This window comes from Amblyraja radiata, chromosome 2, assembly GCF_010909765.2.
Source record: "Amblyraja radiata isolate CabotCenter1 chromosome 2, sAmbRad1.1.pri, whole genome shotgun sequence".
Classification (NCBI taxonomy): Eukaryota; Metazoa; Chordata; class Chondrichthyes; order Rajiformes; family Rajidae; genus Amblyraja; species Amblyraja radiata.
This window is the reverse complement of record NC_045957.1, coordinates 107,579,099-107,606,458: the sequence shown is the minus strand read 5'-3', so window position 1 is coordinate 107,606,458 and position 27,360 is coordinate 107,579,099. Positions and strand designations below refer to the sequence as shown.

The following is a 27,360-nucleotide window of genomic DNA, read 5'->3' as shown; positions in this document are numbered from 1 at the left end:
GATGCTGTAAAATTGGTATTTCTGTTCAACTAAAAAGGCAACTGCACAGCAATTCCGGGATGTTGCCATTCAACCACATATTTCCCTGATAATTTCAGTTGCTATGTAAATAATCACACTGTTATTTCTGGTAGAAAAAGCGGGACTATTAATTCCTTCCTCCACCAGGTGGAAAAAAATAGGTTTGCATTTATATCGCGCCTTTCTGGACGATCGGGCTCCGGCACATTTTATGAATAACGTGTTCCTATGTTAAAGGAAGTGCGTTGATATTTGCAGTCTCCAACGGCCACATGCTCCAGTGCAGGAAAGTCTTGCTGTGGACTGCTGTGTTGTAATTTGCACTGTCAACCCTGAATGAGCAAGAGTGTCTGCTAGGGTGGATACTATTGACAGAATGTCTGAGCCAATCAAGGTGTAGGAGGGTGGAGTTTGGCTAAGTGAGTGACGGGGAATCGGATGAACACCACACACTGACACACACACACGCTCACTCACACTCACTCTACGGTATGTTTCAAGCCAGGCGAGGGAACTCGGGAACTGGTCAGCAGTGCCTTGCGTTTGGGTTGTCGCAACCACCTGGCTGATAGGGTCTGACAACACTTTGGGAAACGCGGGGCAACAAGTTGGCAGCTCTGATCGACTCTCCCTGTTACACTATGCTACCTTTCGCCGCACAGCGACGCTCGCCTGCGCTTGGAGAGAGTTTAGAAGGGTAGAGCTGCGAGTTAGCCCCACAGACAGGAAACTGGGCGCGAATGGTTCGGCTGGTGTTAGTTGCATTAGTTTCCATTGACAATCCAATTTCATCTCACTGTAAAATATCTCCAGCTCTAGTTTGTTTTAATGTTATATTTGCGCGGCCACTTATATCACATGTTTAAAGAAAATCAGAGGCTTTAAACGTTGATTCTAGTTTGAATTTGTGCGAGGACCTGCGATACTGCACATACTTCTGTTGATTTTTCCAGGTACTAACGCGGGCTCCCCAATGGATGTTGAGAGTGCTTGTCCTGCTGGCAATAACGGAGATGAAATGTGTACAATGGAGTTGTCTACAAGTGGAGCAGATGACATAAGAATGGTAAAATAGCACATAACTATTTTTATTCAGAAGTAAGGTTTACTGGAAGTTTAGCAAACATTTTCATGCTATGTTACTGTGGTTTGACATCTCATTCTGAAATATACTGAACGTAAGAATTTAATTTTGTTTTTTTGTCTGATTATCATCATTCTTAATTTTTTTTTAAAAAGTGTAATTATTTACATAAACAAAATGACCAATGGCTTGATGGTAATCAGGTGTTGTATTTCCGCTGACTGGTTAGCACACAACAAAACCTTTTCCTCTTAGTTTGTTCAACCTGTCCTTGTAGTTAATACTCCCTAATCCAGAGAGCATTCTCTTCTGCAATTTCTCAAATCTCCATATCTTTCCAATTTCACTGTACCTCAGTACAAGTGATAATAAACTAAACTCAAACTCAACCCAATGCTGGCTGTGGCTGTGGCTAGCCGTGCTGAAGAGACATGCTGGCTGGTGCACACTCGATTGCCTTTGAACAATCAGAAGGTGGTGATACCCTGAAATCCTTCGCATCCCTTCTTTGCATCTTCTACTGTGTCAAGGCAGAGACTGTTAGATTTTTAGATATTAAGAGAATCCAAGGATATGGGATTAATGCAGGATATTAAGAACAGTAAAAATAAGAATAATAATGCAAGCATCTGGAGAACAGTCAAAGAAGAAAATTAATTTCTTCAGCCAAGGGATGCTGAAACTCTGGAATTCTCTGCCTGTCAAGCACGCAAGAATTGTATATATTTCATAGAACATAGAAATGTATAGCACAGGAACAGGCTTATTGGCCCACAATGTCAGGGCCGAAAATGATGCCAAGATAAACTAATCTCCTCTGCCTGCACATGATCCATATACTTCTATTCTCTACATATCCATGTTAAGAGCCTCCTAAACACTACTATAATATCTGCCTCAAACACGATCCTTGGCTGCACATCACCCTCCATGTAAAAACCTTGTCCTGGTTATCTCCTTTAAACGTTGTCCCTCTCATCTTAAAGTTATGCCCTCTAGTCTGGGAAAAAGGTTCTGGCCATCTACCTATCTTTGCCTCTCTTAATTTTATATACTTCGAGCATTCCAGAGAAAACAATCTAAGTTTGTCCAATTTCTCCTTGTAACTAATACACCCTAATCTAGAGAGCATTCTGGTAAACCTCTTCTGAAACTTCTCCAGAATGTCCATATTTTTTTAGTTTAGTTTAGAGATACAGCATGGAAACAAGCCCTCTGGCCCAACCAGTCCACACCGACCAGCGATCCCCGTACACTAGCACTAGCCTACACACTCTGGACAATTTACAATTTTTACCAAAGCCAAATTAACCTGTAACCTGTACATCTTTGGAGAGTGGGAGGAAACCGGAGCACCTGGCGAAAACACACAAGGTCACGAGAGAATGTACAAACTCCCTATAGACAGCACCCATAGTCAGGATCGAACACGGGCCTCTGGTGCTGTGAGGCAGTAACTCTACTGTTGTGCCACTGTGCTGCCCCTATCCTTCCTATAATGGGGCAACCAGAACAGCACATAATACTTCAATTGTGGCCTAAAGGAGATTTTTAGAGACTATCATTCTTCTAAACCTGAGAGATTATAGACTATATTCTCTTTGCGTTTAACTAACACACTAACACACTATTCCAGAAATCAATCTGGTAAGATTTCACTGCACTTTCTTGATCAAAAGCACTTCCTTCATTACATAGGGAGTCTTGGGCTGTAACCACATATTTGTTCTGTCACTCAATAGAACAAGAGTTGATTGTTTACCTCATTGCCACTTTCCTGAATTAAGACTATATCCTCTGATTTCCTTAATATCTAAAACTTGTCCAAAGAACAAAATAAATTAGAAGCAGGACTAAGTCATTGACCCCTCAACCTTGCCCCACCATTCAAAATGATCATGGGTGATCTACCCCAGGCCATATCTCTCTTTCTATGCTCACAATTAACCAATCTTTCTAATGTTTGTTCACTGCCATTTTAAATACCCCCCAATTATTTCTGCTCTACAACCTTCCATAGTAAAGAAATCCGGAGATTCAGCATTACCCAGATAAAGACCTTCCTTCTCTGTCCTGAATGGCCAACAACTTATCCTGAATCTCACTCCGTTGGCCAACCCCTTATCCTCAGGGGTTGATCAGAACACACCATCCAGGGGAAACATAACCTCCCCCTCTGTTGGTCTTGCCCCATACCTTCTGAGGTGTGCAGTCTCTCTCTTTCCTTCAGATTCTATTAGACATAAACTTGCTAAAGTTGGTTGGAGTAGGATGTTTGAAGGCAAATGGATGTCAAGAAAGTGGGATTGTTTTGAAAGTGTGATGTTTTGAGTTCAAGGCATGCATGTTTCTGTTAGAGTAAAGGGCAAAGCAGGTGGGAGCAAGGAAGCTTGAATGATGAGATAAATTGAGGCTCGGGTCAGGAAAAGAAGGCAGATAATGTCAAGGAGAATCCAATGATTTTATGTACGTTAAGAAAAAGTGGGTAAGTAGAGTAGCAAGAGAGCCACTCACAAACCAATGTAGGCATCTCTGGGTGGAACTTCAGGAGATGGGCAAAGTCCTCAATGAGTATTTCTCCTCTGATTTTACCACGGAGAAAGACATGAATACTGAAGAAGAGAGTTAATGGAGATGCCTCGAGAGCAGTACGTATACACTAGACCTCTTAAGGTGTATGAAACATAGAAACATAGAAATTAGGTGCAGGAGTAGGCCATTCGGCCCTTCGAGCCTGCACCGCCATTCAATATGATCATGGCTGATCATCCAACTCAGTATCCCGTACCTGCCTTCTCTCCATACCCTCTGATCCCCTTAGCCACAAGGGCCACATCTAACTCCCTCTTAAATATAGCCAATGAACTGGCCTCGACTACCCTCTGTGGCAGGGAGTTCCAGAGATTCACCACTCTCTGTGTGAAAAAAGTTCTTCTCATCTCGGTTTTAAAGGATTTCCCCCTTATCCTTAAGCTGTGACCCCTTGTCCTGGACTTCCCCATGAAGGTAGATAAATCTCCCAGATATATCTGAGACAACTGTGGGAAACTAAAGAATGAATTGTAGGGGTACGGGCTGAGATATATGAATCATCATTAGACACAAATGAGGTACTGGAGGTTGGATAACGTTGCATCACTAAAAAGGCCTGCCTGGAAAAGCCTGGGACCAGTGAGCATAACATATGTGACAGGCAAGTTACTGGAGAGGATTTTGGGGGGTAAGATATATATACATTTGGATAGACAGGGTCAGCATGGTTTTGTACAGAGGAGATCGTGTCATAGGAATTTGAGTTTTTTGAAGAAGTATCCAAAATGTTTGATGAGGGCAAAGCCATAGACATTATCTATATGTACTTCAGCAAGGCATTTGATGGTTCCACATGGTAGGTGGCTCTGAAAGGTTAGAATACATAGAGTCCAAGGAGAGCTGGCAGACGGGATAAAAAATTGGCTTCACGGAAGGAGACGACAGAGGGTGATGGTGAAAGTTTGTTATCCGACTGGAGGCCTGTGACTAATTGTATGCTTCAGTATGGTGCTGGGCCCATTGCTGTTGTGGTGTTTGGATGAAAATGTACAAGGCAGGATTAGTAAATTTGCAGATGACACTGAAATGAGCGGTATCTCTGATTGTGAAGATGGTTATCAAAAATCAATTATCAAGGATCTATATGTTGGGCAGGTGTGCTGAAGAATGGCTAATGGAGTTTAATGCAGATAGAAACATAGAAACATAGAAAATAGGTGCAGGAGTAGGCCATTCGGCCCTTCGAGCCTGCACCGCCATTCAATATGATCATGGCTGTGATAAATGTGATGTGTTGCAGTCAAGCCAGGGAAGATTCTTCACAGTGAATGGTAGGGCCATTAAGTTCAGTTAATAATCTGTCAGTAAGAAAATAAATACTTTGATCACAAAACGACCAGGGCTGTCATTAAATACTCGTATGTGCCACAGCTGGTCTCCTGGTGCCGTCGCAACAACCTAGAGGTCAATGCTCTTAAGACAGTGGAATTGATTGTAGACTTTAGGAGAGCTCCCCTTCCCCTCACCCCACTCACCATCAACAACACCACAGTCACATCTGTGAAGTCTTTTAATTTCCTGGGAACCATCATCTCCAAGGACCTTAAGTGGGGGACTACCATCGACTCCACAGTCAAAAAGGCACAACAGAGGATGTACTTCCTGCGGCAGCTGAGGAAGCACAATCTGCCACAGGCAATGATGGTCCAATTCGATACGGCCATCGCAGAGTCTGTCCTCACCTTCTCCATCATGGTCTGGTTTGGCTCAGCCACCAAGCACGACATCTAGAGGCTGCAGCGAATCATCCGATCAGCAGAAAAGGTTATTGGTTGTAACCTTCCCTTCATTGATGAACTGTACACTGCAAGGGCCAGGAAGCAAGCGGGCAAGATCATCTCTGACCCCTCTCACCCTGGCCACAAACTCTTTGAATCACTTCCCTCTGGACGGCGACTCCAGACTGTCAAAGCTGCCACAGCCAGACATTAAAACAGTTATTATCCATGAGTAGTTGCTCTACTCAACAGCCAAAAATCTGTAGGCTCCCTTTGATCTGGTATTTTGTTGCTTCACATGCTTGATCAATGGTGTTTCATCATTAATGTTTTATTATTATTAATGTTTAATGTTTTCTGAGTCATTCGTAACTGTCACTGTATGTCATGCTGTTACTTGTGCGCGGAGCACCAAGGCAAATTCCTGTATGTGAATACAAGGCCAATATACTTACTTAATGTTGTTCAGGAAGAAAATCTACAAGTGCTACCCCATTTGGTCAACATGTGACTCCAGACTCAAATAAATGCATGGTTGAATCTTAAATGCCTTCTGAAACAGGCTGACTAGACAGTTGCTTCAAGGATACTTGGGGATGGGAAATAAATACAGGCCGTTCCAGATCCTGAAAAAATATGCATTAAACATGCTACTGCCAGAATTGCCCTGCTGCTGCACAGCTTTAGTATATTTGTACCCCTGCAATCGATTCAGTATTGGAACCAATGTGAGGACAGGCAGATGTAGTAACTACCCCAACAGCTCTCCAGTACATTTGAGTTGATGTGGATTTTAATGGTGTGATGTTTTAACTGTCAAACACCCTTAGCCTTAATGTTTTCAAGTGGGAAGTCACACTGCCTTAATTTGTGTTCAATTTTTTTAAGTCCTTTTACTCTATTGGTCAATGTAGCTGTAATGGTACAGCTGAGTGGCTTTTAAAGGTCACATGACATAGCAGTCCAGCAGTTTATGTGATCATTATCACCAACACTAATTGTTGGTGTTCCAAATTCTAGACTAGTAACTCAGTGATAGGATTTGTTAGCCCAGGCCTCTGGATTAATTGAATTGTAATGAATTAATTAATTAATACGTTTTTTTAGCCAAATATGTAAACATACAAGGAATTTGCCTCGGTGCTTTGCTCGCAAGTAACAACATGATATACAGTAGACAGTTAAAAATAAAATATTATAATTTAAACATGTGAAGAATTAAATAAAATACCAGAGCACAAGGAGGCTACAGACTTTTGACTGTGGAGTAGAGTTACAGCTCGTGAAAAAAAAGCTGTTTTTATGTCTGGTTGTGGCAGTTTTGACAGTCCAGAGTTGCCTTCCAGAGGGAAATGCTTCAAAGAGTTTGTGGCCAGGGTGAGAGGTGTCAGCGATGATCTTACCCTCTCCCTTCCTGGCCCTTGCAGTGTACAGTTCATCGATGGGGGGAAGGTTGCAGCCAACAACCTTCTCGGCTGATCGAATGATGCGCTGCAGCCTCCGAATGTCATGCTTGATGGCTGAGCCTAATCAGACCATGATGGAGAAGGTGAGGACACTTTATGATGGCCATATAAAACTGGACCATCATTGCCTGTGGCAGAATGTGTTTTCTCAGCTGCCGCAGGAAGTACATCCTCTGTTGGACCTTTTTGATTGTGGAGTCGATGGTGGCCTCCCATTTAAGGTCCCTGGAGATGATGGTTCCAAGGAACTTAAATGACTCCACAGATGTGACTGTTGTTGATGTTGAGTGGGGGGGAAGGGAGGGGGAGCTCTCCTAAAGGCTACATTCAATTCCACCGTCTTAAGGCCATTGAGCTCCAGGTTCTTGCGGTCAAGTCAAGTCACATTTATTTATATAGCACATTTAAAAAACAACTCGCGTTGGCCAAAGTGCTTTACATTTGTTATAAGAATAGTATAACCAAACAAACTACATACATATATACATATAGCCCTCGCTCAGTGGACGTCAGGAAAGGCTTGGGAGTATAGATAAGTTTTTAGTCTTGACTTAAAGGAGTCGATGGAGGGGGCAGTTCTGATGGGAAAGGGGATGCTGTTCCACAGTCTAGGAGCTGCAACCGCAAAGGCGCGGTCGCCCCTAAGCTTATGCCTAGACCGTGGGATATTCAGCAGCCCCAAGTTGGCCGATCTGAGGGACCTGGAGGTGGAGTGGTGGGTGAGAAGACTTTTAATGTAGGAGGGGGAAAGCCCATTGAGGGCTTTGTATACATAGAGGAGGGTCTTGAAATGTATACGGAACCGCACAGGGAGCCAGTGGAGAGAGGCCAGGATCGGGGTGATGTGGTCCCTTTTTTGGGTGCCCGTCAAGAGTCTCGCTGCGGTGTTTTGGACCAGTTGCAGGCAGGACAGGGAAGATTGGCTGATGCCAATGTAAAGAGGGTTGCAGCAATCTAGGCGGGAGGAGATAAATGTGTGGATGATCTTTTCGAGGTCATCAAAGTGGAGGAATTGCTTTATTTTAGCTATCGTCCGAAGCTGAAAGAAGCTAGCTTTTACCACGGCATTGACTTGTTTGTCAAATTTCTGAGTCAAATATCACGCCGAGGGTTTTGACGTGAGGTTTGAGTAGTGGGGTAAGGCTTCCAAGGCTGCCTGCTATCATTTTGTTTGAGTATGAGTGGCTGAGAAGGATGACCTCAGACTTACTCTCATTTAGTTGGAGGAAGTTCTGGGCCTTCCAGCACTTTATATCCTCGAGGCAGCGGGTAAGGTAAGGTTAATGGGTCATTGGGTTTTTTGGTTAATTGGTTTTTGGGCTTCAGGGGGAGATAGAGTTGTGTATCTTCTGCGTAGCAATGGAAGGAGATGCCGTGCCTTTCAACGACTTGGCCTAACGGGAGCATATACAGGGAGATGAGAATGGGGCCAAGGATGGAACCTTGTGGAACCCCACAGCAGAGGCTAGCTGGGGAGGAGAAAGAGTTGCCTATGATAGTCGAGAAACTCCTACCTTTGAGGTGGCACCCGGATGCCAGCTGTGTCACTTCCTGTCTGTAGGCAGATTCCACCCCATCCTGGACCAGTCCAATCAGGGTTGTTTCACCACTGTGCCACCTCCCAGATTTATGATTACTTTTGCCTAGAAAAATAAACAAAGCCTATCCCTCACCTTCAATCTCACTTGGAAATATATTGCTGGTCATTTATTATCTCCTGGAACTCCCTGCACGTTGTCACTAGCTTTACCTCGAAGACAGCAGGAGTGCAAGGAAACAACTCACTGCCACCACCATCTAAAGGGTAACCAGAGATGGCTTCTGAGGCTGTTCCTCTAATTTGCATTTGGCCTCATCCTAGCAGTGGAGATGGATGAGGCGAACAGGTTAAATGGGTAGGAGCAATAAAACGGCTTGCAACCAGGAGCAGCAGATGTCCATAGCTTCCAAGACTCTTCTCGGACACCCAAGGCTTGGTGGTCTGCTGAATTGTCCATGTTTTAGGAAAAGAAAGGATTGGAAGTGGAGGTCAAACCAAGAATGAAGGAGTAGTGGTTAGTCCAGCACCAGGAGACTAGTTGGGTTGGAAGATTGTGAGATGCATTTGACTGAGGATCATCTGGCAGAGATCACCTTGCAGGTGGGAGATGGTTCGTAGCTGGAGATGAGACAGATCCACATGTCAGGGATATGTGACTCAGAGGTTAATGGGTCATAACTTGGGATTGGCATTGTTTAAGCAAGGGTTGAGCTCTGTGGGTGGATTGTGCTTTTACCTGCTCAGGCAGGACTCCTTTAAATTAAACTGAAGTAATCTTCAAGCAGACGTTGCATGCATGCATCATCATTTTAAGGCAGAAATAGATGGGCCTAATTCTGTTCTTACTACTTATGACCTTATCTGCACGAGCAGCCTGCAAATAGCATGTATGGTTGAAAATCCTGCTCCGAGCAGGGGTGCAGGAAATTTCAGAGCCACCTATTGGAAAATATCCCATCAATAAAATAAATGTGATGGGGATGAGGAAATCTGCCATGAGAGAATGAAGAGGAACACTGGGAGGAGACAGGCTGGGAAGAGGAATAGCTGTGGCAGTCTGTGGGCTTGTAGTGGATGTTGGTCGGAAATATTCCCCCAGAGATGGAGACAGAGACAGAGAAAGGAAGGAGAAAAGTCAATAGTAAACCATGTGAAGGTAAAGTGTAGGGTGAAAATTGGCAGCAGAAAAGTTGCCGTTTTTGAGATTGGTACTGATGAAGGAGCAGCATCAATGCATGGTTTACGAAGTATCAGAAGACGACTTGGTGAAGTGAACCTGAGTAGAACTGAAATAAAGTCTGTTCCACATATCCCACAAAAAGACAGACGTGGCTTGGGCCTATACGAGTCCCATCAGCTACCCTTTTGATCTGGAGAAAGTGAATGGAATATTATAGCTGTGAACCTATTTGTTTGTCAACCACATTCTTCTATTCACTGATTCTAACTAATTTGTTTTGCAGAATTCCAGAATGCCAACAGGAAATTTGGCAACACCAAATCATCTTCCCTTTGATAACCTTGAATATCCATCACATCTGGATGGACAACTGGAGCTTTTCCCTCACTGGCATTTTCCTGCTAAGCTAGCTGGGGGCATGTCCATAGTTGCATTTGTTTACACTTTACTCAGGGATATCATTTATCCCTACATGACAGAAAACAAAAATGTATTTTACAAAATTCCAATTTTGGTCATGAACAAAGTTCTGCCAGTTGTTGCGATTATACTTTTGGCCTTAGTTTATTTGCCAGGAATTCTGGCAGCCATCTTCCAACTCTATTTTGGTACAAAGTACAGACGATTTCCTCAATGGTTAGCTCGCTGGATGTTAGCACGGAAACAACTTGGATTGCTCAGCTTTTTTTATGCTGTTCTACATGCATTCTTCAGTCTGTGCTATCCCATGAGAAGATCGTACAGGTATAAATTACTGAACTGGGCTTATCAGCAGGTAAGAGCTCCTGGAACATCAGGATATTTAAATTGTTAAAAGCTGCAGCTTTGTTAATGCCCATAAAAGTGAAGGCTGATTCTTTCCCAGGGAATGGAATGTTCTTTGGACTGGCAGTTTAACATCAAAAATATATATAATGTCAGTTCATTCAAACAAAGAAACCACATAAGGCATACTTTTTGTTCACATACTAGTAGCAATGTTACAACATTTTGAGATTTTAAAAATCAAGTCTGCAATTTATCTCATCAGTTAAAGCATAAAAAGAAGTTTCATTTGACACCTAATTCACTTTCATATCTTCAGTATTAAAAAAGTTATGGCCATTTTCATACTCGGAAATTAGCATCTTGTTCCCTATTGCTTTTCCATTGACTTAACATAAAAGCTGTGATCGAGGACAGTCAAAAGCTCATAACATTCTTAAAAATTAAGAGAACTGAATGAAATTTTCAGTTATTATAGATTGAAGCATTCTGAAACAAATATAAAACATCTTACTTGGATGACCTGAAATTAAAGCATATAATTAGTTAATTACCTAATTGTAGCTAATTACAAAATTGACCGCTGTGACGGATATAGTAATAAATACCCAGACTGCCTTGAAAATTCTAAAATGTGATATTCTCAAGATCAGAACTTTAATATTATTGTATTATATGCTGTAAATCCGTAACAGATAGGGAAATAAATTAAAATTTCTAGCAATAGACCAAGTCTTTATGGAGAAGATCAGTTGGTGCATTGGCATATCATAATCAGTAGCATCATCTTACTCCTCAGATTGTAACCAATAAGCAACTCGTTTTTCCTCAACTTTTCAATTTTGGCATTACAAACTACAAGTTTTTGCTCTTCAAACCACATGACATGCCTTTCTGCCCACTACTTTCCCATTACCAATGTCCTGTAGATTCCATTTCTTAAGAAAAGGATATTTTTTTTAAATAGCCTAAGTATCCAAATAACAAACTAATCCTATTCACACAAGAATTCACAATATAACATGATTTTTAAATCTCACTGCCATGAATTTATATCCCAGATGGAAGGAATTTAATATTTAATTCCCATAAATTAATCTCGAAACATCCACCCAAAATATAATCAAATTATTGTTTTTTGCACAATACATGTGGCTCAAACTGTTGTGATTATTTAGTTTTAAAATAATGATCATGGAGAGAGAGAATAACACACAATATAGACAATTTAGATGGCTTATCTCAAAATAAAATGGGCATTTTAATCATCTTGCTTCTGGAACGCGATCGATTGGAACGTTGGATTTTTGATTAATTTGAACCCCATATCGGCAGGAAAAACACTGCCGGTTTGTATGGGGCCCAAATCACATTTTCGCAACGTTAAATTAGATTAAACCCATCCCAAGAAGCAAGATTATATGTAAAATATACGACTTATACTTTGTTTTATCCCGTTCTTGCAATCCATCACGTTTTAGGCATTGAGGGCATTCGAAGTAGCTTTTTATTTTAATCCAAATACTAAATTGTCCAGCAATTAATTTTTTTTTAAATTAAACTTTTAATGTATAGCGCGAACAGGAGGCGGATCGATTTTTCTGCAGCAGCTAGCAGCCTGAGGAAGTCCGCCTCCGATAGGCAGTACAAAACGGCATTTTAATCCCGTCCCCCCCCTCAAAGGCGCCAAAGTCGTGCACACGGCCAATGGCAGAACTGCAGCGCCGCTGAAGGTAGGAATTGTAACATCGCTAATACTAGTTATAGAAATGATGTTGCCTGTTCCTACCTATTATGGACATTATAAAGTTTAATCTATTAGAGATCATAATTATTCAGTCATTTCATACAGCAGCATTAATCATAATGTGGTTTATTCTGATCAACACAAACTAGATTTCAGCTGATGATCCAGATGTGAAAGAACATTGACCTAGAAATTCTATTGTGTGACATGTTTTTTTGTGTTGGGTGCAATGGAAATTTTCGATGAACTCTACGGGGTTAATTCCACCAATAGTGCATTCCTGCATTTTATTTTATTCAGACCTTCCATGTGTAGGATAACATAGAATGGAGAGCAATGCATGTTTTGAAGTTACTTACACAAAATAATTCAGTGAGTTGAGGCTCACAAATAGGACAGGTTTCACACATGAAAATAGGTCTTAACTGGAGAGATGAAGTATTTTCGGCATTATTTAAAGTGAATGCGACCTTAGCTTCAAGTTGAGAGGAGCAAAGTTTAAAGAAGTGCGTGGCAGATTTTTTACACAGTGGGTGGCGAGTGGCTGAAATGTGCTGTTGGGGATGGTGGTGGAGGCAGATATAATAGTGGCATTTTGGATGGGCACATAAATCTGCAGGAATGGAGGGATAATGATTATGTATACCTCCATAAGAGTTGGTTTTGGCATCGTATTTGGCACAGATATTGTGGGCCGAAGGTCCTGTTACTGTGATGTACTGTTCTATGTTATATGTTATCTGAGCTGCTTCTGGCAGGTTTGAGGCATCCATCTTTTCACACCAAAGTGATTTGTTTAAATAATATTGTTAGTCATCAGTGCCACCCACCTGTTTCTCCCAATTCCCAATCTATACTCTCAAAGTTTTCAGGAGCATTGAGCATCTTCTTAATCACGTTTACTCCCTTGTCTCCAGCTGTCTTCCTGAGCACACATACTCCTCAAGCCTCTCCCTTACAAATCCTATGGAAACGCATGTCACACCTCACCCTTGCCCAATATCTCACAGACCAACCCATTCTCTCCACTCTCTGATCATCTCCCCACTCCTGTGCTACTTTCTCCCTTTACTCATGATCCACCCTCCAAATTATCTTTCATACACCTCCTCCCCTACACCCTCATTATGCTGGTGACCTTACTTCCTCCATGATCTGTGCAATAACAGGAACCTGCAGATAAGAGGCCCTTTGTGCAGGTTTCAATATATAGGGCCTATTCTATTGTACACAATGCCTTGGGCCTCGTGTGCAATAAAATCACTTGTAAAAGGGATCATTGCACTAAACTGCCATCCACATTATGCTACCTAAAGCATTTTCCCACGTGTGTTACACATTTTGGTTCCAGTAATCAATCTTGTTGTGTATTTGCTTCAATAATAATATGTTTCAATTCTTTATCATAATTGTCTTGTATACACTGGGCTTGTATACACTGGAATTTAGAAGGATTAGAGGGGATCTTTTGAAACGTATAAGATTATAGAAAATAGGTGCAGGAGTAGGCCATTCGGCCCTTCGAGCCTGCACCACCATTCAATATGATCATGGCTGATCATCCAACTCAGTATCCAGTACCTGCCTTCTCTCCATACCCCCTGATCCCTTTTGCCACAAGGGTCACATCTAACTCCCTCTCAAATATAGCCAATGAACTGGCCTCAACTACCTTCTGTGGCAGAGAATTCCACAGATTCACCACTCTCTGTGTAAAAAATGATTTTTTCATCTCAGTCCTAAAAGATTTCCCCCTTATCCTTAAACTGTGACCCCTTGTTCTGGACTTCCCCAACATCGGGAATAACCTTCCTGCACCTAGCCTGTTATTAAGGGATTAGACACGCTGGAGGCAGGAAACATGTTCCTGATGTTGGGGGAGTGCAGAACCAGGTGTCACAGTTTAAGAATATGGGGTAGGCCATTTAGAACGGAGATGAGGAAAAACCTTTTCACCCAGAGAGTCGTGAATCTGTGGAATTCTCTGCCTCAGAAGGCAGTGGAGGCCAATTCTCTGGATGCTTTCAAGAAAGAGTTAGATAGAGCTCTTAAAGATAGCGGAGTCAGGGATATGGGGAGAAGGCAGGAACGGGGTACTGATTATTGATGATATGCCATGCTCACAGTGAATGGTGGTGTTGGCTCGAAGGGCCAAATGGCCTACTCCTGCACCTATTGCCTATTGTTTTATTCCATTGACTTGATGATGTCCATTACCCAAATGATCAAACAAACGCTTAATTGCATTTCCTACACATAATCATACAAATTGGTTGTGGTGGGTCTATTCCTGGATTAACACCTAATGATTTATGTGGTTATGAACATTGGTTAACCAAATGCACATTTTAAATTTGTTGAGTGTAATTTGTTTACTATTTTTTTTTTTTAATCCTTTAGATATTTCATATTCATTAAAAAAATAAAAATAAACAAATTGCACTCGACAAATTTAAAATGTGCATTCATAGTTTAAGAGTAGTATTTTGTTGGTTACTCTTTTTATCAACTTGCTATCTCTGATTACATCAACAAAACCACATGGCCTGCTCCCATGGAAATTGATGAAAACAAATTGTTTTTTAGCTTTAACTGTGTGGGTTCTGGGATGATTGATGAGAAACATATAACCACACATTCTGCCACAGATAGTGGGTGGGATGATGTTTGATTCTAATCTAAAATTTACACTCTGCTTCTTATTACATGCCAAAACTACCTTATTGTCTCTGTTAGCAGTGCTAATCTCTTGGTGAAGGCATCACCTCAGGCAATGAATTGTAAATGCTACAAAACCATGCTGCCTGGCTCGTGTCCTCTCGGCCAAAACAGAAATCTTGTTTGTCTCCCTTAAACTTTTTTAACTTAATCTTCCATCCAGATTCCTTTGGTTTCATTCATAATAATTTATTTCTGTGTAAAGCCATTTAAGGAAGTGCTATTCAAGTGAGATTCACAGTGTCTTGGTAGTTTGGAGTCAGAACTGGCTTGCCCATAGATGACAGTGGGTAATGGTAGCAAGATGTTATTCTGACTGGAAGTCTCTGCAAGGACTTCTATTGTTTGATAAATCCAGGCACTCCCTGACTTACGTAATAGGTGACTAACATAACCTTCTTCAGACATTGTAGAGGGGGAGAGGAATGCTGGAAAAGGCAAGGCAAGGCAAATTTATTTGTATAGCACCATTCGTGCAAACAGCAATTCAAGGTGCTTTACAGGAAAGAAAAAATAAAATAGTCAATAATTAAAAATTGCAAAATAAGCAATACCAATAATAAAACAATGTCAATGAAACAATAAAACTATTTTAAAAAGCACATAAAAGGGTTAAAATTAGACGGTTAAGATTACCTGCATGTCGGGTTATGGAAAAACTATAGTAAACAACAGTGTTTTTAGGCCTGATTTAAATGCGCTTACAGTCTGTGCACACCTCAGGTGTTCAGGGAGCTTGTTCCACAGGTGTGGAGCATAAAAACCGAATGCTGCTTCAGCCTTTTTAGTTCTGACCCTGGGAACACAGAGTAAACCTGTCCCTGAAGACCTGAGGAGTCTAGGCGCTTCATATACAACAAGTAGGTCAGAGATGTATTTTGGACCTAGACCATTCAGTGCCTTGTAGGTCAGTAACAGAATTTTAAAATCTATCCTCTTTCACACAGGGAGCCAGTGCAGAGATTTAAGGACAGGTGTAATGTGGTCCATTTTCTTGGTGTTGGTCAAGACTCTGGCAGTGGCATTTTGGATAAGCTGCAGTTGTTTAATTGATTTTTTATTGATACCTGTAAAGATGCCATTACAATAATCTAACCTACTAAAATTATATGCATGAACAAGTTTTTCAGTGTCTTCTTTGGACAGAAATCCCTTGATTCTTGCAATATTTTTTTGATGGTAATAGGCAAATCTGGTAATGGTCTTTATATGGCTGTTAAAATTCTAATCCGAGTCCATAACTACACCAAGGTTTCTGGCTTTGTCTGTGGTTTTCAGTGTAATTGAGTCGAGTTGAGCACTCACCTCTGGAAAAGGGCAGAGGCAGGGCAACACATGGCAAGCAAGTGCTTTTTTTTGGCAAATGGTTGGTTGGAATAAAGGCCAGAGATTGAAGAAAAGGTGTGAGATAGATGTAAAGTGTTGCAGATTGTGAAGCCTGGGGAAAGTAGCAGGGGGTGTGGGGGGGGGGGGAGAATTCAGTTGAATTACAGGTGGGGCCCTGGAGAGGGAAGGGGGGAGAATGAGAGGAGGGAGGGGGGGGGGGGGGTGGGATCAGTTAAAATTGGAGAATTCAATGTTCATACAATGGGGTTGTAAGCTACCCGTGTAACACGAGGTGCTGTTCCTCTAGTTTGCCTCATTCTGATGATGGAAGAGGCCCACGACAGTATGGGAACGGGCACGGGAGTTGAAATGGTTAGCGACTGAGAGGTCCATTAGGCCTTGATGAACCGAGCGCAAGTGATCAGCGAAATGGTTGCCAAGTCTATGCTTGGTCTTGCCGATGTACAGGAGGCCATATTGGGGACACCAGATGCAGTAGAGGAGGTTAGACGAGGTGCATGTGAAACTCTGTCTCTCCTAGAAAAAACTGCTGGCATTCCTGGATGGAGGTGAGGGAGGAAGTATAGGGACGTGTGTTACATTTCTAGCGGTTGCAGGAGAAAGGGAAGGGGGTGGTTTGGGTGAGAAGGGACGAGTGAACCAAGGAGTTGCGGAGAGAGTGGTCTCTGTGGAAGGTGGAAATGGGAAGATGTACCTTGTGATGGGATCATGTTGGAGGTGATGGAAATGGTTGAGTATGATATGTTGGGTGCAGAGGCTGGTGGGGCAAAAGGTGGTGAGTATTCCTTGGTCAGGGCATTGAGTATAAGAGTCAGGAAGTCAGGATGCAGCTCTATAAGACTTTGGTTAGGCCGCATTTGGAGTATTGGGTGCACTTCTGCCCGCTCCATTACAGAAAGGATGTGGAACCTTTAGAAAAGTGAAGAAAAGGTTTACCAGAATGCTGCGGTATTGGCTGCAAGGACATTTGGACAAATTTTGATTGTTTTTTCTAAAATGTCTGAGGTTGATGAAAAACAGGATAGAAGTAATAAAATTATGAGAGGCATGGAAAGAAAAGACAATCAGAATCCTTTTCCCAGGGTGGAAATGTTCAAGGTCATAGCGTGTAGATTTGTCAGAGGAGCTAATTTTAAAGGAGATGTGTGGCGCTAGTTTTTTTTACACGTAGATCATAAGATCATAAGTGATAGAAGCAGAATTAGGTCATCGGCCCATCAATTCTACTCTGCCTTTCAATCATGGCTGATCTATCTCTTCCTCCTAACTTCTGACACGTGTACTAATCAAGGTGAACTACATAAAACCTATACATGGAGTGGTAAGAACCGGGAATTCACTGCCAGGGATGGTGGTGGAAACAAATACTACAGTGGCATTTAAGAGGTGTTTAGATAGGTACATGGTTCAAAGGTTCAAAGGTTCTTTATTAGTCACACCCACCAATTGGTGTAGTGAAATGCATATTGCCATTGCAGCACATAAAAAAGAAAACAACATAACAATGATAAAGAAATTTAACATAAAAAACATCCCCCCACAATGGTTCCCATTATGAGGGAAGGCACAAAGTCCAGTCCCCATCCCCATGTCCACCCATAGTTGGGCCTATTGAGGCCTCCGCAGTCGCCTTTACAGAGGCCCTATGTTTCAGGCCGTTCTCGCCGGATGATGGTACTCCGGCGTTGGGAGAACCCTCACAGTGGCTTGGGAAACCTGGAACGGCCGCTTCCTTACCATAGACCGCGGCTTCCGAAGCGCTGGATGGAGCTCCACAACTGGCGATCTCGGCGAGAGATCCCAGGCTCCCGATGTTAAGGTTCAGTGCCGCCGCCCGCAGCTGGCCACTCCACAGACCGCAGCTTCGCGATGTTTAATCGGCGGTCTTCAGCTCACCGGAGTTCCAGCGCGGCGACCCGGGCAACGCATCGCCCGCTCTGCTCCGCGATAGCGCTCCAGCGCTGCGCTGCCGCCGAAGCCGAGGTTCTGGCCGGTCCCCTCAGGAAACGCCACTCCAGGCCTGCTCGTAGGCAGCGAGGATGGGTCGAAGGTGCTGCCCGGAGATAAGCCGCTTCTCCGACCAGGTAGGGACCCTGTAAAGCAGTTTCCCCCTTCCTCTACCCACGCCCACATAAAAAAGACTAGAACTCCGAAAAACAAAAACTCCACTAACTAAAATTTTTAAAAAGAGATGAAAAAAACGGACAGCTGCAGGCTGGGCAGCCATACCCATACAGGACGGCGCCATACCCATACAGGACATGGGGGGGATATGGATCATGTGCAGGCAGGTATTACTATAATTTGACATTGCGTTTAGCATAGACATTGTGGGCTGAAGGGCCTATTCCTGTGCTGTTTTATGTTCACAAAAATTCTATATTGCTGTTTTTCAGCAAGCCAGTCTTTTCACTTCTGATTATAATTATAAATTCTCAAGTTTTGAATGTCATGACCTGTTCCTTTATTCCTTTTCAAATGGCATTTTGTCAAGATTTCAACAATGCTCTGAATGCTTTCGTTGGAATACACGTTGATAATATATGCACTGGATAATATATGTTCCTCATTCAATTTCACTTCATGCTTAACTTGAAATCAGCGCCATCACTCAGGCTTTTAACTTCTTTATTTTACTCCTGCTCCTCTTGATTATTATGCAGAACATGGGCCTATACAGAGGTGCACTTACTATACATCTCCAACAACGTGGGTTTAATGTGCAGGCAAACAAAATGAATTTAGTTGGCATCACAGATATTGTGAGCCGAAGGGCATATTCCTGTGCTGTACTTGTCTATGTTCTGTGAGTTCTCTGATTCCCTTCCTATAGTGATTGGCCACTCTAAATTGCCCCTCGAGTGTAGGCGAGTGTTAAAATCTGGAGGGAGTTGATAGGAATGTGGGGCAATAAAAATGGGATTAGTGTAAAGTGGATGAATGCTGGTCAGTGCAGACTTAGCTGAAGCATTTCAGTGCTGCATGACCTGTAACTCTGTGACTCTCCTAAACTCTGACATCTCTATGTAGCTTAATCTCTAGTACTTGACTGGCACAACAATAGTCACCATCACTGTTTCTTTCCTTATGGAATGCCTATTCATGTATGAAGAAGGTCTTAGAAACATAGAAACACAGAAAATAAGTGCAGAAGTAGTCCATTCGGCCCTTCAAGCCTGCACTGCCATTCAATATGATCATGGCTGATCATCCAACTCAGTATCCTGTACTTGCTTTCTCTCCATACCCCCTGATCCCTTTAGCCACAAGGGCCACATCTAACTCCCTCTTAAATATAGCCAATTGAATTGGCCTCAACTACATTCTGTGGCAGAGAATTCCAGAGATTCACCACTCTCTGTGTAAAAATGGTGGGGTCACCTCCAACGTGACCCCACCATCTCGGTCCTAAAAGATTTCCCCTTTATCCTTAAACTGTGACCCCTTGTTCTGGACTTCCCCAACATCGGGAACAATCTTCCTGCATCTAGCCTGTCCAACCCCTTAAGAATTTTGTACGTTTCTATAAGATCCCCCCTCAATCTTCTAAATTCTAGCGAGTACAAGCCAAGTCTATCCAGTCTTTCTTCATATGAAAGTCCTGACATCCCAGGAATCAGTCTGGTGAACCTTCTTTGTACTCCCTCTATGGCAAGAATGTCCTTCCTCAGATTAGTCTTGCTATCCATTGTCTTTTTTCAGCTGATTGGATTAATCAGTCTGAAGAAGGGTCTCGACCCGAAACCTCACATATTCCTTCGCTCCATAGATGCTGCCTCACCCGCTGAGTTTCTCCAGCATTTTTGTCTACGTTCGATTTATCCAGCATCTGCAGTTCCTTCTTAAACAGCTGATTGGATTGAATTCATTATTTTCAATATAATTTAGCTCGGGTGACATTCAGCTCCTTACTCCATCCCCTACTCTCAATTCCTCCGTCTATGCCGCATCTGCTCCACGGATGAGGCGTTCCACACCAGGACATCTGAAATGTCCTCATTATTCAGGGAACGGGGGTTCCCCTCCTCCACCATAGATGAGGCTCGCACCAGGGTCTCTTCCATACCCCGCAACACTGCTCTCTCTCCCCATCCCCCCACTCGCAACAAGGGCAGAGTCCCCCTAGTCCTCACCTTTCACCCCACCAGCCGTCACATACAAAAAGTAATCCTCCGTCAGTTTCGCCACCTCCAACGTGACCCCACCACTCGCCACATCTTCCCATCTCCCCCCATATCTGCCTTCCGCAAAGACCGCTCCCTCCATAACTCCCTTGTCAATTCTTCCCTTCCATCTCGTACCACCCCCTCCCCGGGCACTTTCCCTTGCAACCGCAAGAGATGCAACACTTGTCCCTTTACCTCCCCCCTCGACACCGTTCAAGGACCCAAGCAGTCGTTCCAGGTGCGACAGAGGTTTACCTGCATCTCCTCCAACCTCATCTATTGCATCCGCTGCTCTAGATGTCAGCAGATCTATATCGGTGAGACCAAGTGGAGGTTGGGCGATCGTTTCGCCGAACACCTCCGCTCGGTCCGCAATAACTAAGCTGACCTCCCGGTGGCTCAGCACTTCAACTCCCCCTCCCACTCCATCTCCGACCTCTCTGTCCTGGCCACAGCGAGCAGCACCGGAAATTGGAGGAATATTCCGCTTGGGGAGTCTGCATCCTGGGGGCATGAACATCGAATTCTCCCAATTTTGTTAGCCCTTGCTATCTCCTCCCCTTCCTCAGTCCACCTGCTGTCTCCTCCCATTCCCCAGCCTTCGGGCTCCTCCTCCTTTTTCCTTTCTTGTCCCCGCCCCCCCTACCCCCGATCAGTCTGAAGAAGGGTTTCGGCCCGAAACGTTGCCTATTTCCTTCGCTCCATAGATGCTGCTGCACCCGCTGAGTTTCTCCAGCTTTTTTGTGTACCTTCAGCTCCTTACTGCCTGGTTACTTCCTCATAAAGTACTTAGGAACATAAATGTGTGTCTTCAGCCTGATATGCCATTGACCGAGGTCACTGATAATCTCAATCAAGATCCCTTTTAAGCAAGCACATTGGAATAGACCTTACTTTTTAGGTGTTTTCCTATTTGTTCACTTGGATGGGAATAAATATTGATCTACTGGTTCCTTCATTTTTGTTTTATTGATAATTTCACTCCATTATGCTATCTGGTCCATGATAAACTTTTGAAATTTGAAATAATTACCCCCCCCCAGCACACCTCACCCCACAACATTCCCATTCTTAATAGAATTTGACTGATGACAGACAAGATTGCAATATTGTTATGTGATTAGAAACACAGAAAACATAGAAAATAGGTGCAGGAGTAGGCCATTTGGCCCTTCGAGCCAGCACCGCCGTTCAATATGATCATGGCTGATCATCCAAAGTCAGTACCCCGTTCCTTTTTCCCCATTTCCCTTGATTCTGTTAGCCCTAAGAGTTAAATCAAACTCTCTCTTGAAAACATCATGTGCATTGGCCACCACTGCCTTCAGTGGCAGAGAATTCCACAGATTCACAACTCTCTGGGTGAAAAATTTTTCCTCATGTGAGTCCTAAATGGCCTACCCCTTACCCCTTGGTCTTTTTAATGTGGGGGGTAGGTGTAAACCTAATTTCTAGGTCCCTACCTGGTCGGTGAGGCAGCTTCTTCTCCGGGCTGCCCGTCGATCCGTCCTCGTGGCCTACCTGCGGGCTTGGAGCGCCGTTTCCTGGCGGGAACCGCCCAGCACCTCGGCCTCGGCGGCGGCACAGCATTGGAGCGCTGGAGCGGAGCGGAGCGGGCGATCCCTTGCCTGGGTCGCCGCGCTGGAGCGACGCGCTGGAGCTCTGGCGAGCTGGACCGCCGAGAGCAACAACTCCGGGCTGCGGGCTGCGGGCTGCGGAGCGGAGAGGAGGCGCCGACTTCAACAACGGGAGCCTGGGAGCTCCAAACCGGCGCGGCCTTGTCGGCTTCGGCAGCCGCGGGCTCCAACCAGGAAGCGGCCGTTCCAAGTGGCCCAGCCGCCGAAAGGACTCTCCCGACGCCGGGGCAAGACCACCCGGTGAGAACGGCCAGGGACATCGGGCCTCCGTAGAGGCAATTGCGGTGGCCTCAATAGGCCTGACTTTGGGGTGAACATGGGGTGGGGACTGGACATTGTGCCTTCTCCCACAGTGCTATCCACTGTGGGGGGATGATTTTTTTTTTGTCTAACTGTAGTCTTGTAGGTCTGTGTCCAAGATGGCTGCCGTGAAGGGAGAGTGGACGCTGGCACGAATTGGTTGCCGCTGCTCTCTCTTCACACTGTGTTTTTGATTTTCTGTTTTTGGATTGAATTCTGTTTTTAATTTGTGTCTCTGTGATGTCTTTATTATTTGTTATATTCCGATTATATGTTATTCCGATTAAATGTCTATTATTGTTATGTCTGTATTCTTTCTTTATGTGCTGCACGGAGAGGACGCTGGCGCTGTTTGTTCGCCGCTTCTCCGTTTGCTATTGTCTGTTACTATTGTAAAGCGACTTTGAGTCTTAGAAAAGCGCTATAAAAATAAAATTTATTATTATTATTATTATTCTTAAATTGTGACCCCCTGGTTCTTGACTCCCCCAACATGGGGAACATTGTTCCTGCATCTAGCCTGTCCAAACCCTTAAGAATTTTATGTTTCTATAAGATTCCCTCAACATTCTAAATTCCAGCAGTTCTGAGGTCTTTGGCAATGAATTGGAGAGAAAGAAAGAACTCCACTCTCCCAAGGGAGTCATGAAGTCCTCAATAGTCTAGTTCAATACAAGGAAGCTGCAAATAAGATGCACACCAGGAACAAAATCCCCAGGACATGGACATGCTGCCACCTCACCTCCATGGACAATGGTGGAGCTGAGACCGTTAAACATGGCAATGCTCTCAATCCTGATCCCTCTTCTCTCATTTCACAATCTGCCCTGTTTTACAACCTACTCATGATGTTAGCAATGCAACCTCCCTTCACTGCAACCTTACTTTTGTGCCTTCGATCCTGACTATGTGTGCTGGCTGTATGGAGTTTGTACGTCCTCCCTGTGACTGCATGTGTTTTCTCCAGGTGTTCCAGTTTCCTCTCACAGTTCAAAGATGTGCAGGTTTGTAGGTTAATTGGCTTCTGTAAATTGGCCCCACTGTGTAGGATAGAACTAGGGTACGGGTGATCGCTGGTCGGCGTGGACTTGGTGGGTCGAAGAGCCTGTTTCTATGCTGTATCTCTAAACTAAACTAAACTAAATTAAACAAATCTGTAGCTGTTGGATCACAGGGCCTGCGTGCCTGCAGCAGTGTAGGAGAATGTTTAGTCCCAACTAACTGGAGGGTAAGATCTTAGGAGCTTGGAGCTTGTAGCCTGGAGTTTCCACAACAGGATTTGTACATCAGAATAGGCTGCTTTACAGTGGTGTCACCAGACCTTTTGTGTATTAACCAGCATCTTTAGTTCTTTGTTTCTGCAGATATTTTCTTACTTGCAACTGGAAGTTCAGGAGGAACCATGTTGAACGTTGCCCAGTGACTATTTGAGAAACGTTCAATTGAAGTAGCTGCTTCAAATTTATAAACTAAGTGAACAATACCAGAAATTCTGTAGAAATGCAAATAGCAGACACACAATTTGATAAGCATTAGAAACTGTAGAATTTGTAGAATAATGCATTGAACTCACATTTAGTTTGTTTTTAAAGCATTGTTTTCACCGCCTTTCTGGATTTGTATTCAGATTTGAGAATTTATCACTTGTCTCTAGTCAAGTAACATTAGTTCCTGATTCCATGGCATATGTCATTGGATTTATGATGGGAGTAGCCCTTTAAAAATAAAGCATGGATTTATTAATAGCACTGTTTATAGAGTTTCACAAAGCAACATATTTGGATAGAACAGGGAACTTCCATTTGCAGCAGAACTATTAATATTATATCTAAATAAGCCATATTGATATGCATTTTAAATAATTATTTGCATATTGTTATAATAGGTAAAAGAAAACAAGGAAAATGCCTGGATTGAAGATGATGTATGGAGAATGGAAATTTATGTTTCCTTGGGAATTTTGGGTCTCGCACTTCTTTCTGTTTTGGCTGCGACTTCAGTTCCTTCTGTCACTAACTCATTGAATTGGAGAGAATTCCAATGCATACAGGTACTTATTTGACAAATATAAAATGGTGCGTGTACATTTATTAGAGGATCATCACCATGGAGTGAGGGCATGTCATCGATTATTTCACCCATAATCATATGAGACCACCACGGGAAGGCCTTATATTCTATAGAATTTTGAATTACAAGTACAGTTCTAGCAAAATGGGAGACACAACGTTTCCTCCCCTCAGGCTATAGAAGATCAGAAGGAGATTTTAGTTAAGCAACATCTGTGAATCTCCTGAAGCTGATGAAGCAGGATTATGGATACCCAGGATATCCATGGGCTAACATCATATATGGTAATTGAATGTAGGTAGAGGGTTCTCCTGGTAGTATGCAAACAATGCCCTTCTAGATATCATCACATGGACTTATTTAAACACCCATCGAATTAACTAATGTCCATAAATTTCCAACAGCTCAAATGATTATGAACAAAGTTTTGGATGAAACTCACATAACTTCAAAGATTTAATAATATAGACTAGTAATAAATACATTTAGATAATCATTGGAGAAGCTTCTCATTTGTTCCTGATATAGTTCTCCTTGGAGAAGCAGTTATTTTGTACATGCCTTTATGTGGCAAATGGATGAGGTTCACTTTTGATATGAATGAGAGGTATTATCATTAAGCAAAAACATTAACATATTTATACCATGTCTGTGTTACAGTCAAAGATGGGATATTGCGCATTACTCCTCTGTACTCTTCATGCACTGGTGTATGCTTGGAGAAAATGGGTGGAGCTCAAGTACTTCATCTGGTATACACCGCCAACATTTATAATTGCAGTTTTTTTGCCTGTTATAGTTTTACTGTGCAAAACTATATTTCTGTTCCCATGTCTTGCAAAAAGATTGGGTAGAATTCGAAGAGGATGGGAATGGAAGTCAAAATATAAAATGGATCCTGCTCTTAGTACTAATGCGATGGAAGATAAGTCAACAACTAAAGGATTAATGCATGCAGTGGGAGATCAACAATAACTCCATAGTACAAATGAATAGAACTCCCAATTGATTATTGTGATATATGTACGTGGAAAGTACATTTGTCTTTGTGTAAAACATCTTTTGTTCTGGATATCATTCCTTTTATTAAATGTTTCTTGTTGAGTTGTTTAAATAAGTAAAGTATGCACGTATACTAAAACAATATTTAATATATGTGGTAAGGTAAAGTGACTTCACTACAAAGGCAAAGTGACTTCATATTCCATACAATTTGTGCAGTAACCAAGGTATTTTAAATGGTTTATAGTCAGCATACAAGCTGATTATTGAAATGTTAAAAATAAAAAATAAAGTTTTTTAACTCTTCAATATTGAATCCTGGCATCATATTTCTTATTCTGTTTGATATTGAAATTCAGAATTATTCCCAATAAAAATACCAAAAACAAAATGGTTAATTTATAATATTCCTCATATTTTGCTTGGGTAACTCACAACCTCCCAATGGTAAGAAGTTGGATACTCCATTTTTATGTTTCTAATTCCTAATCTGCAACCATTCATAATCTGCAACTATTCAAACCTGCCTCACATCTTCGGTTCGTATCTCTGGCTTGTGAGCATTCCATAGAGAGAGTAATGTCCATTAGAGGCAACATGGGCAATCTGTGCATGGAGCCACAAAGTATCGATGAGACCCAAGGTGAATAACTTTAATTGGTATTCCCTAAGGAAACAGACTTTGACTCGGGCTGAAGAAGGTTCTCGACCCAAAACGTTGCCCATCCATTCCCTCTGTAGATGCTGCCTGACTTGTTGCGTTCCTCCAACACATTGCCTTTTACTCAAGATTCCAACATCTGGAGTTCTTTGTGTTTTCATTTGCAGTTGGAGAACTCAGCTAAGAAGAAAGTGAAACTCTAGTCTTGTTGTCCATAAATAGGCACTTGATACTTTAGCTGACTGCAAATCACTAGAACCATATGAGATTTATGCTAGGCTGCTACGGGATGCAAGTGAAGGGATTGTTGGAATTTTAACTGAGATTTTTTTAAAAATCTCCACTGGTCTCAAGGTAGGTGACAGGTAGACAATAGGTGCAGGAGTAGGCCATTTGGCCCTTTGAGCCAGCACCGCCATTCAATGTGATCATGGCTGATCATCCACAATCTGTACCCCGTTCCTGCCTCCTCTCCAAATCCTTTAACTCCGCTATCCCTAAGAGCTCTATCTAACTCTCTTGAAAGCATCCAGAGAACCAGCCTGAACTGAAGGATGGCAAATGTGGTCCCCCTTTTCAAGAAGGGCACCAGGGAAAAGCCTGGCAATTACAGACCCAGGAGCCTAACAGCATTAACAGAGAAATTATTGAAAAAAATTCAGAGGAACAGGATTAAGGATTGTTTGGAAATGCAGGGACTGATGAGAGTTAGCCAGCATAGCTTTGTCATGAGTAAAACTTGTCAGACCAATATAAGTGGCATGGTGGTATAGCGGTAAAACTACTGCCTTGCAGCACCAGAGACCCGGGTTCGATCCTGACTACGGGTGCTCATCTTTATGGAGTTTGTACGTTCTCCCCGTGACCTGCGTGGGTTTTCGCTGAGATCTTTGGTTTTCTCCCACGCTCCAAAGACTCCAAGGTTTGTAGGTTAATTGCCTTTGTATAAATGTAGAAATGTCAAATTGTCCCTAGTGTGTGTAGGTTAGTTTTAATGTGTGGGGGTCGCTGGTCGGTGCAGACATGATGGGCCGAAGTTCCTGTTTCCGCGCTGTATCTCTAAACTGAACTGAGGAAATAACAAAGTGCATTGATGAGGGACATGTTGTAAGGTCTCACATGAAAGTCAAAAGGTTAGGGCCCCATGGGATCCAGGACTAGTTTCAGATTGGATCTAAAATTAGCTTGGCAGTAGGAGACAGGAAGATGGTAGAAGACAAAGTGCTGGAGTAACTCAGTGGGTCAGTCAGGATCTATGGATATGTGACGGTAGGCATCAGGACCCTTCTTCAGACTGATTGTGGTGGGGGGGGGGATGGAGGGAAAATGCTGGGAGAGAGGAGGGG

At 42.9% G+C, this 27,360-nt stretch overlaps 1 protein-coding gene across 1 annotated transcript; it reads left to right on the top strand.

Moving 5' to 3' along the window:
* Positions 1–455: 455 nt before the first annotated feature.
* steap1 (STEAP family member 1) lies at positions 456–25,662 on the top strand. The gene is made up of 5 exons (XM_033013162.1): positions 456–628; positions 975–1,087; positions 9,885–10,376; positions 24,167–24,331; positions 25,012–25,662. Exons 2-5 carry the CDS (start codon positions 995–997, stop codon positions 25,324–25,326), a joined length of 1,065 nt encoding a protein of 354 aa, XP_032869053.1. The 5' UTR covers positions 456–628; positions 975–994; the 3' UTR covers positions 25,327–25,662.
* Positions 25,663–27,360: the final 1,698 nt, after the last annotated feature.

Bases quoted from the DNA above. Each gene is read 5' to 3' on its own strand.
- steap1 (XM_033013162.1), top strand. From the start codon at position 995: ATGGATGTTGAGAGTGCTTGTCCTGCTGGCAATAACGGAGATGAAATG. The intron at 10,377-24,166 runs GTAAGAGCTCCT...TTGTTATAATAG, and splicing joins TGAACTGGGCTTATCAGCAG to GTAAAAGAAAACAAGGAAAA. The intron at 24,332-25,011 runs GTACTTATTTGA...TCTGTGTTACAG, and splicing joins GAGAATTCCAATGCATACAG to TCAAAGATGGGATATTGCGC.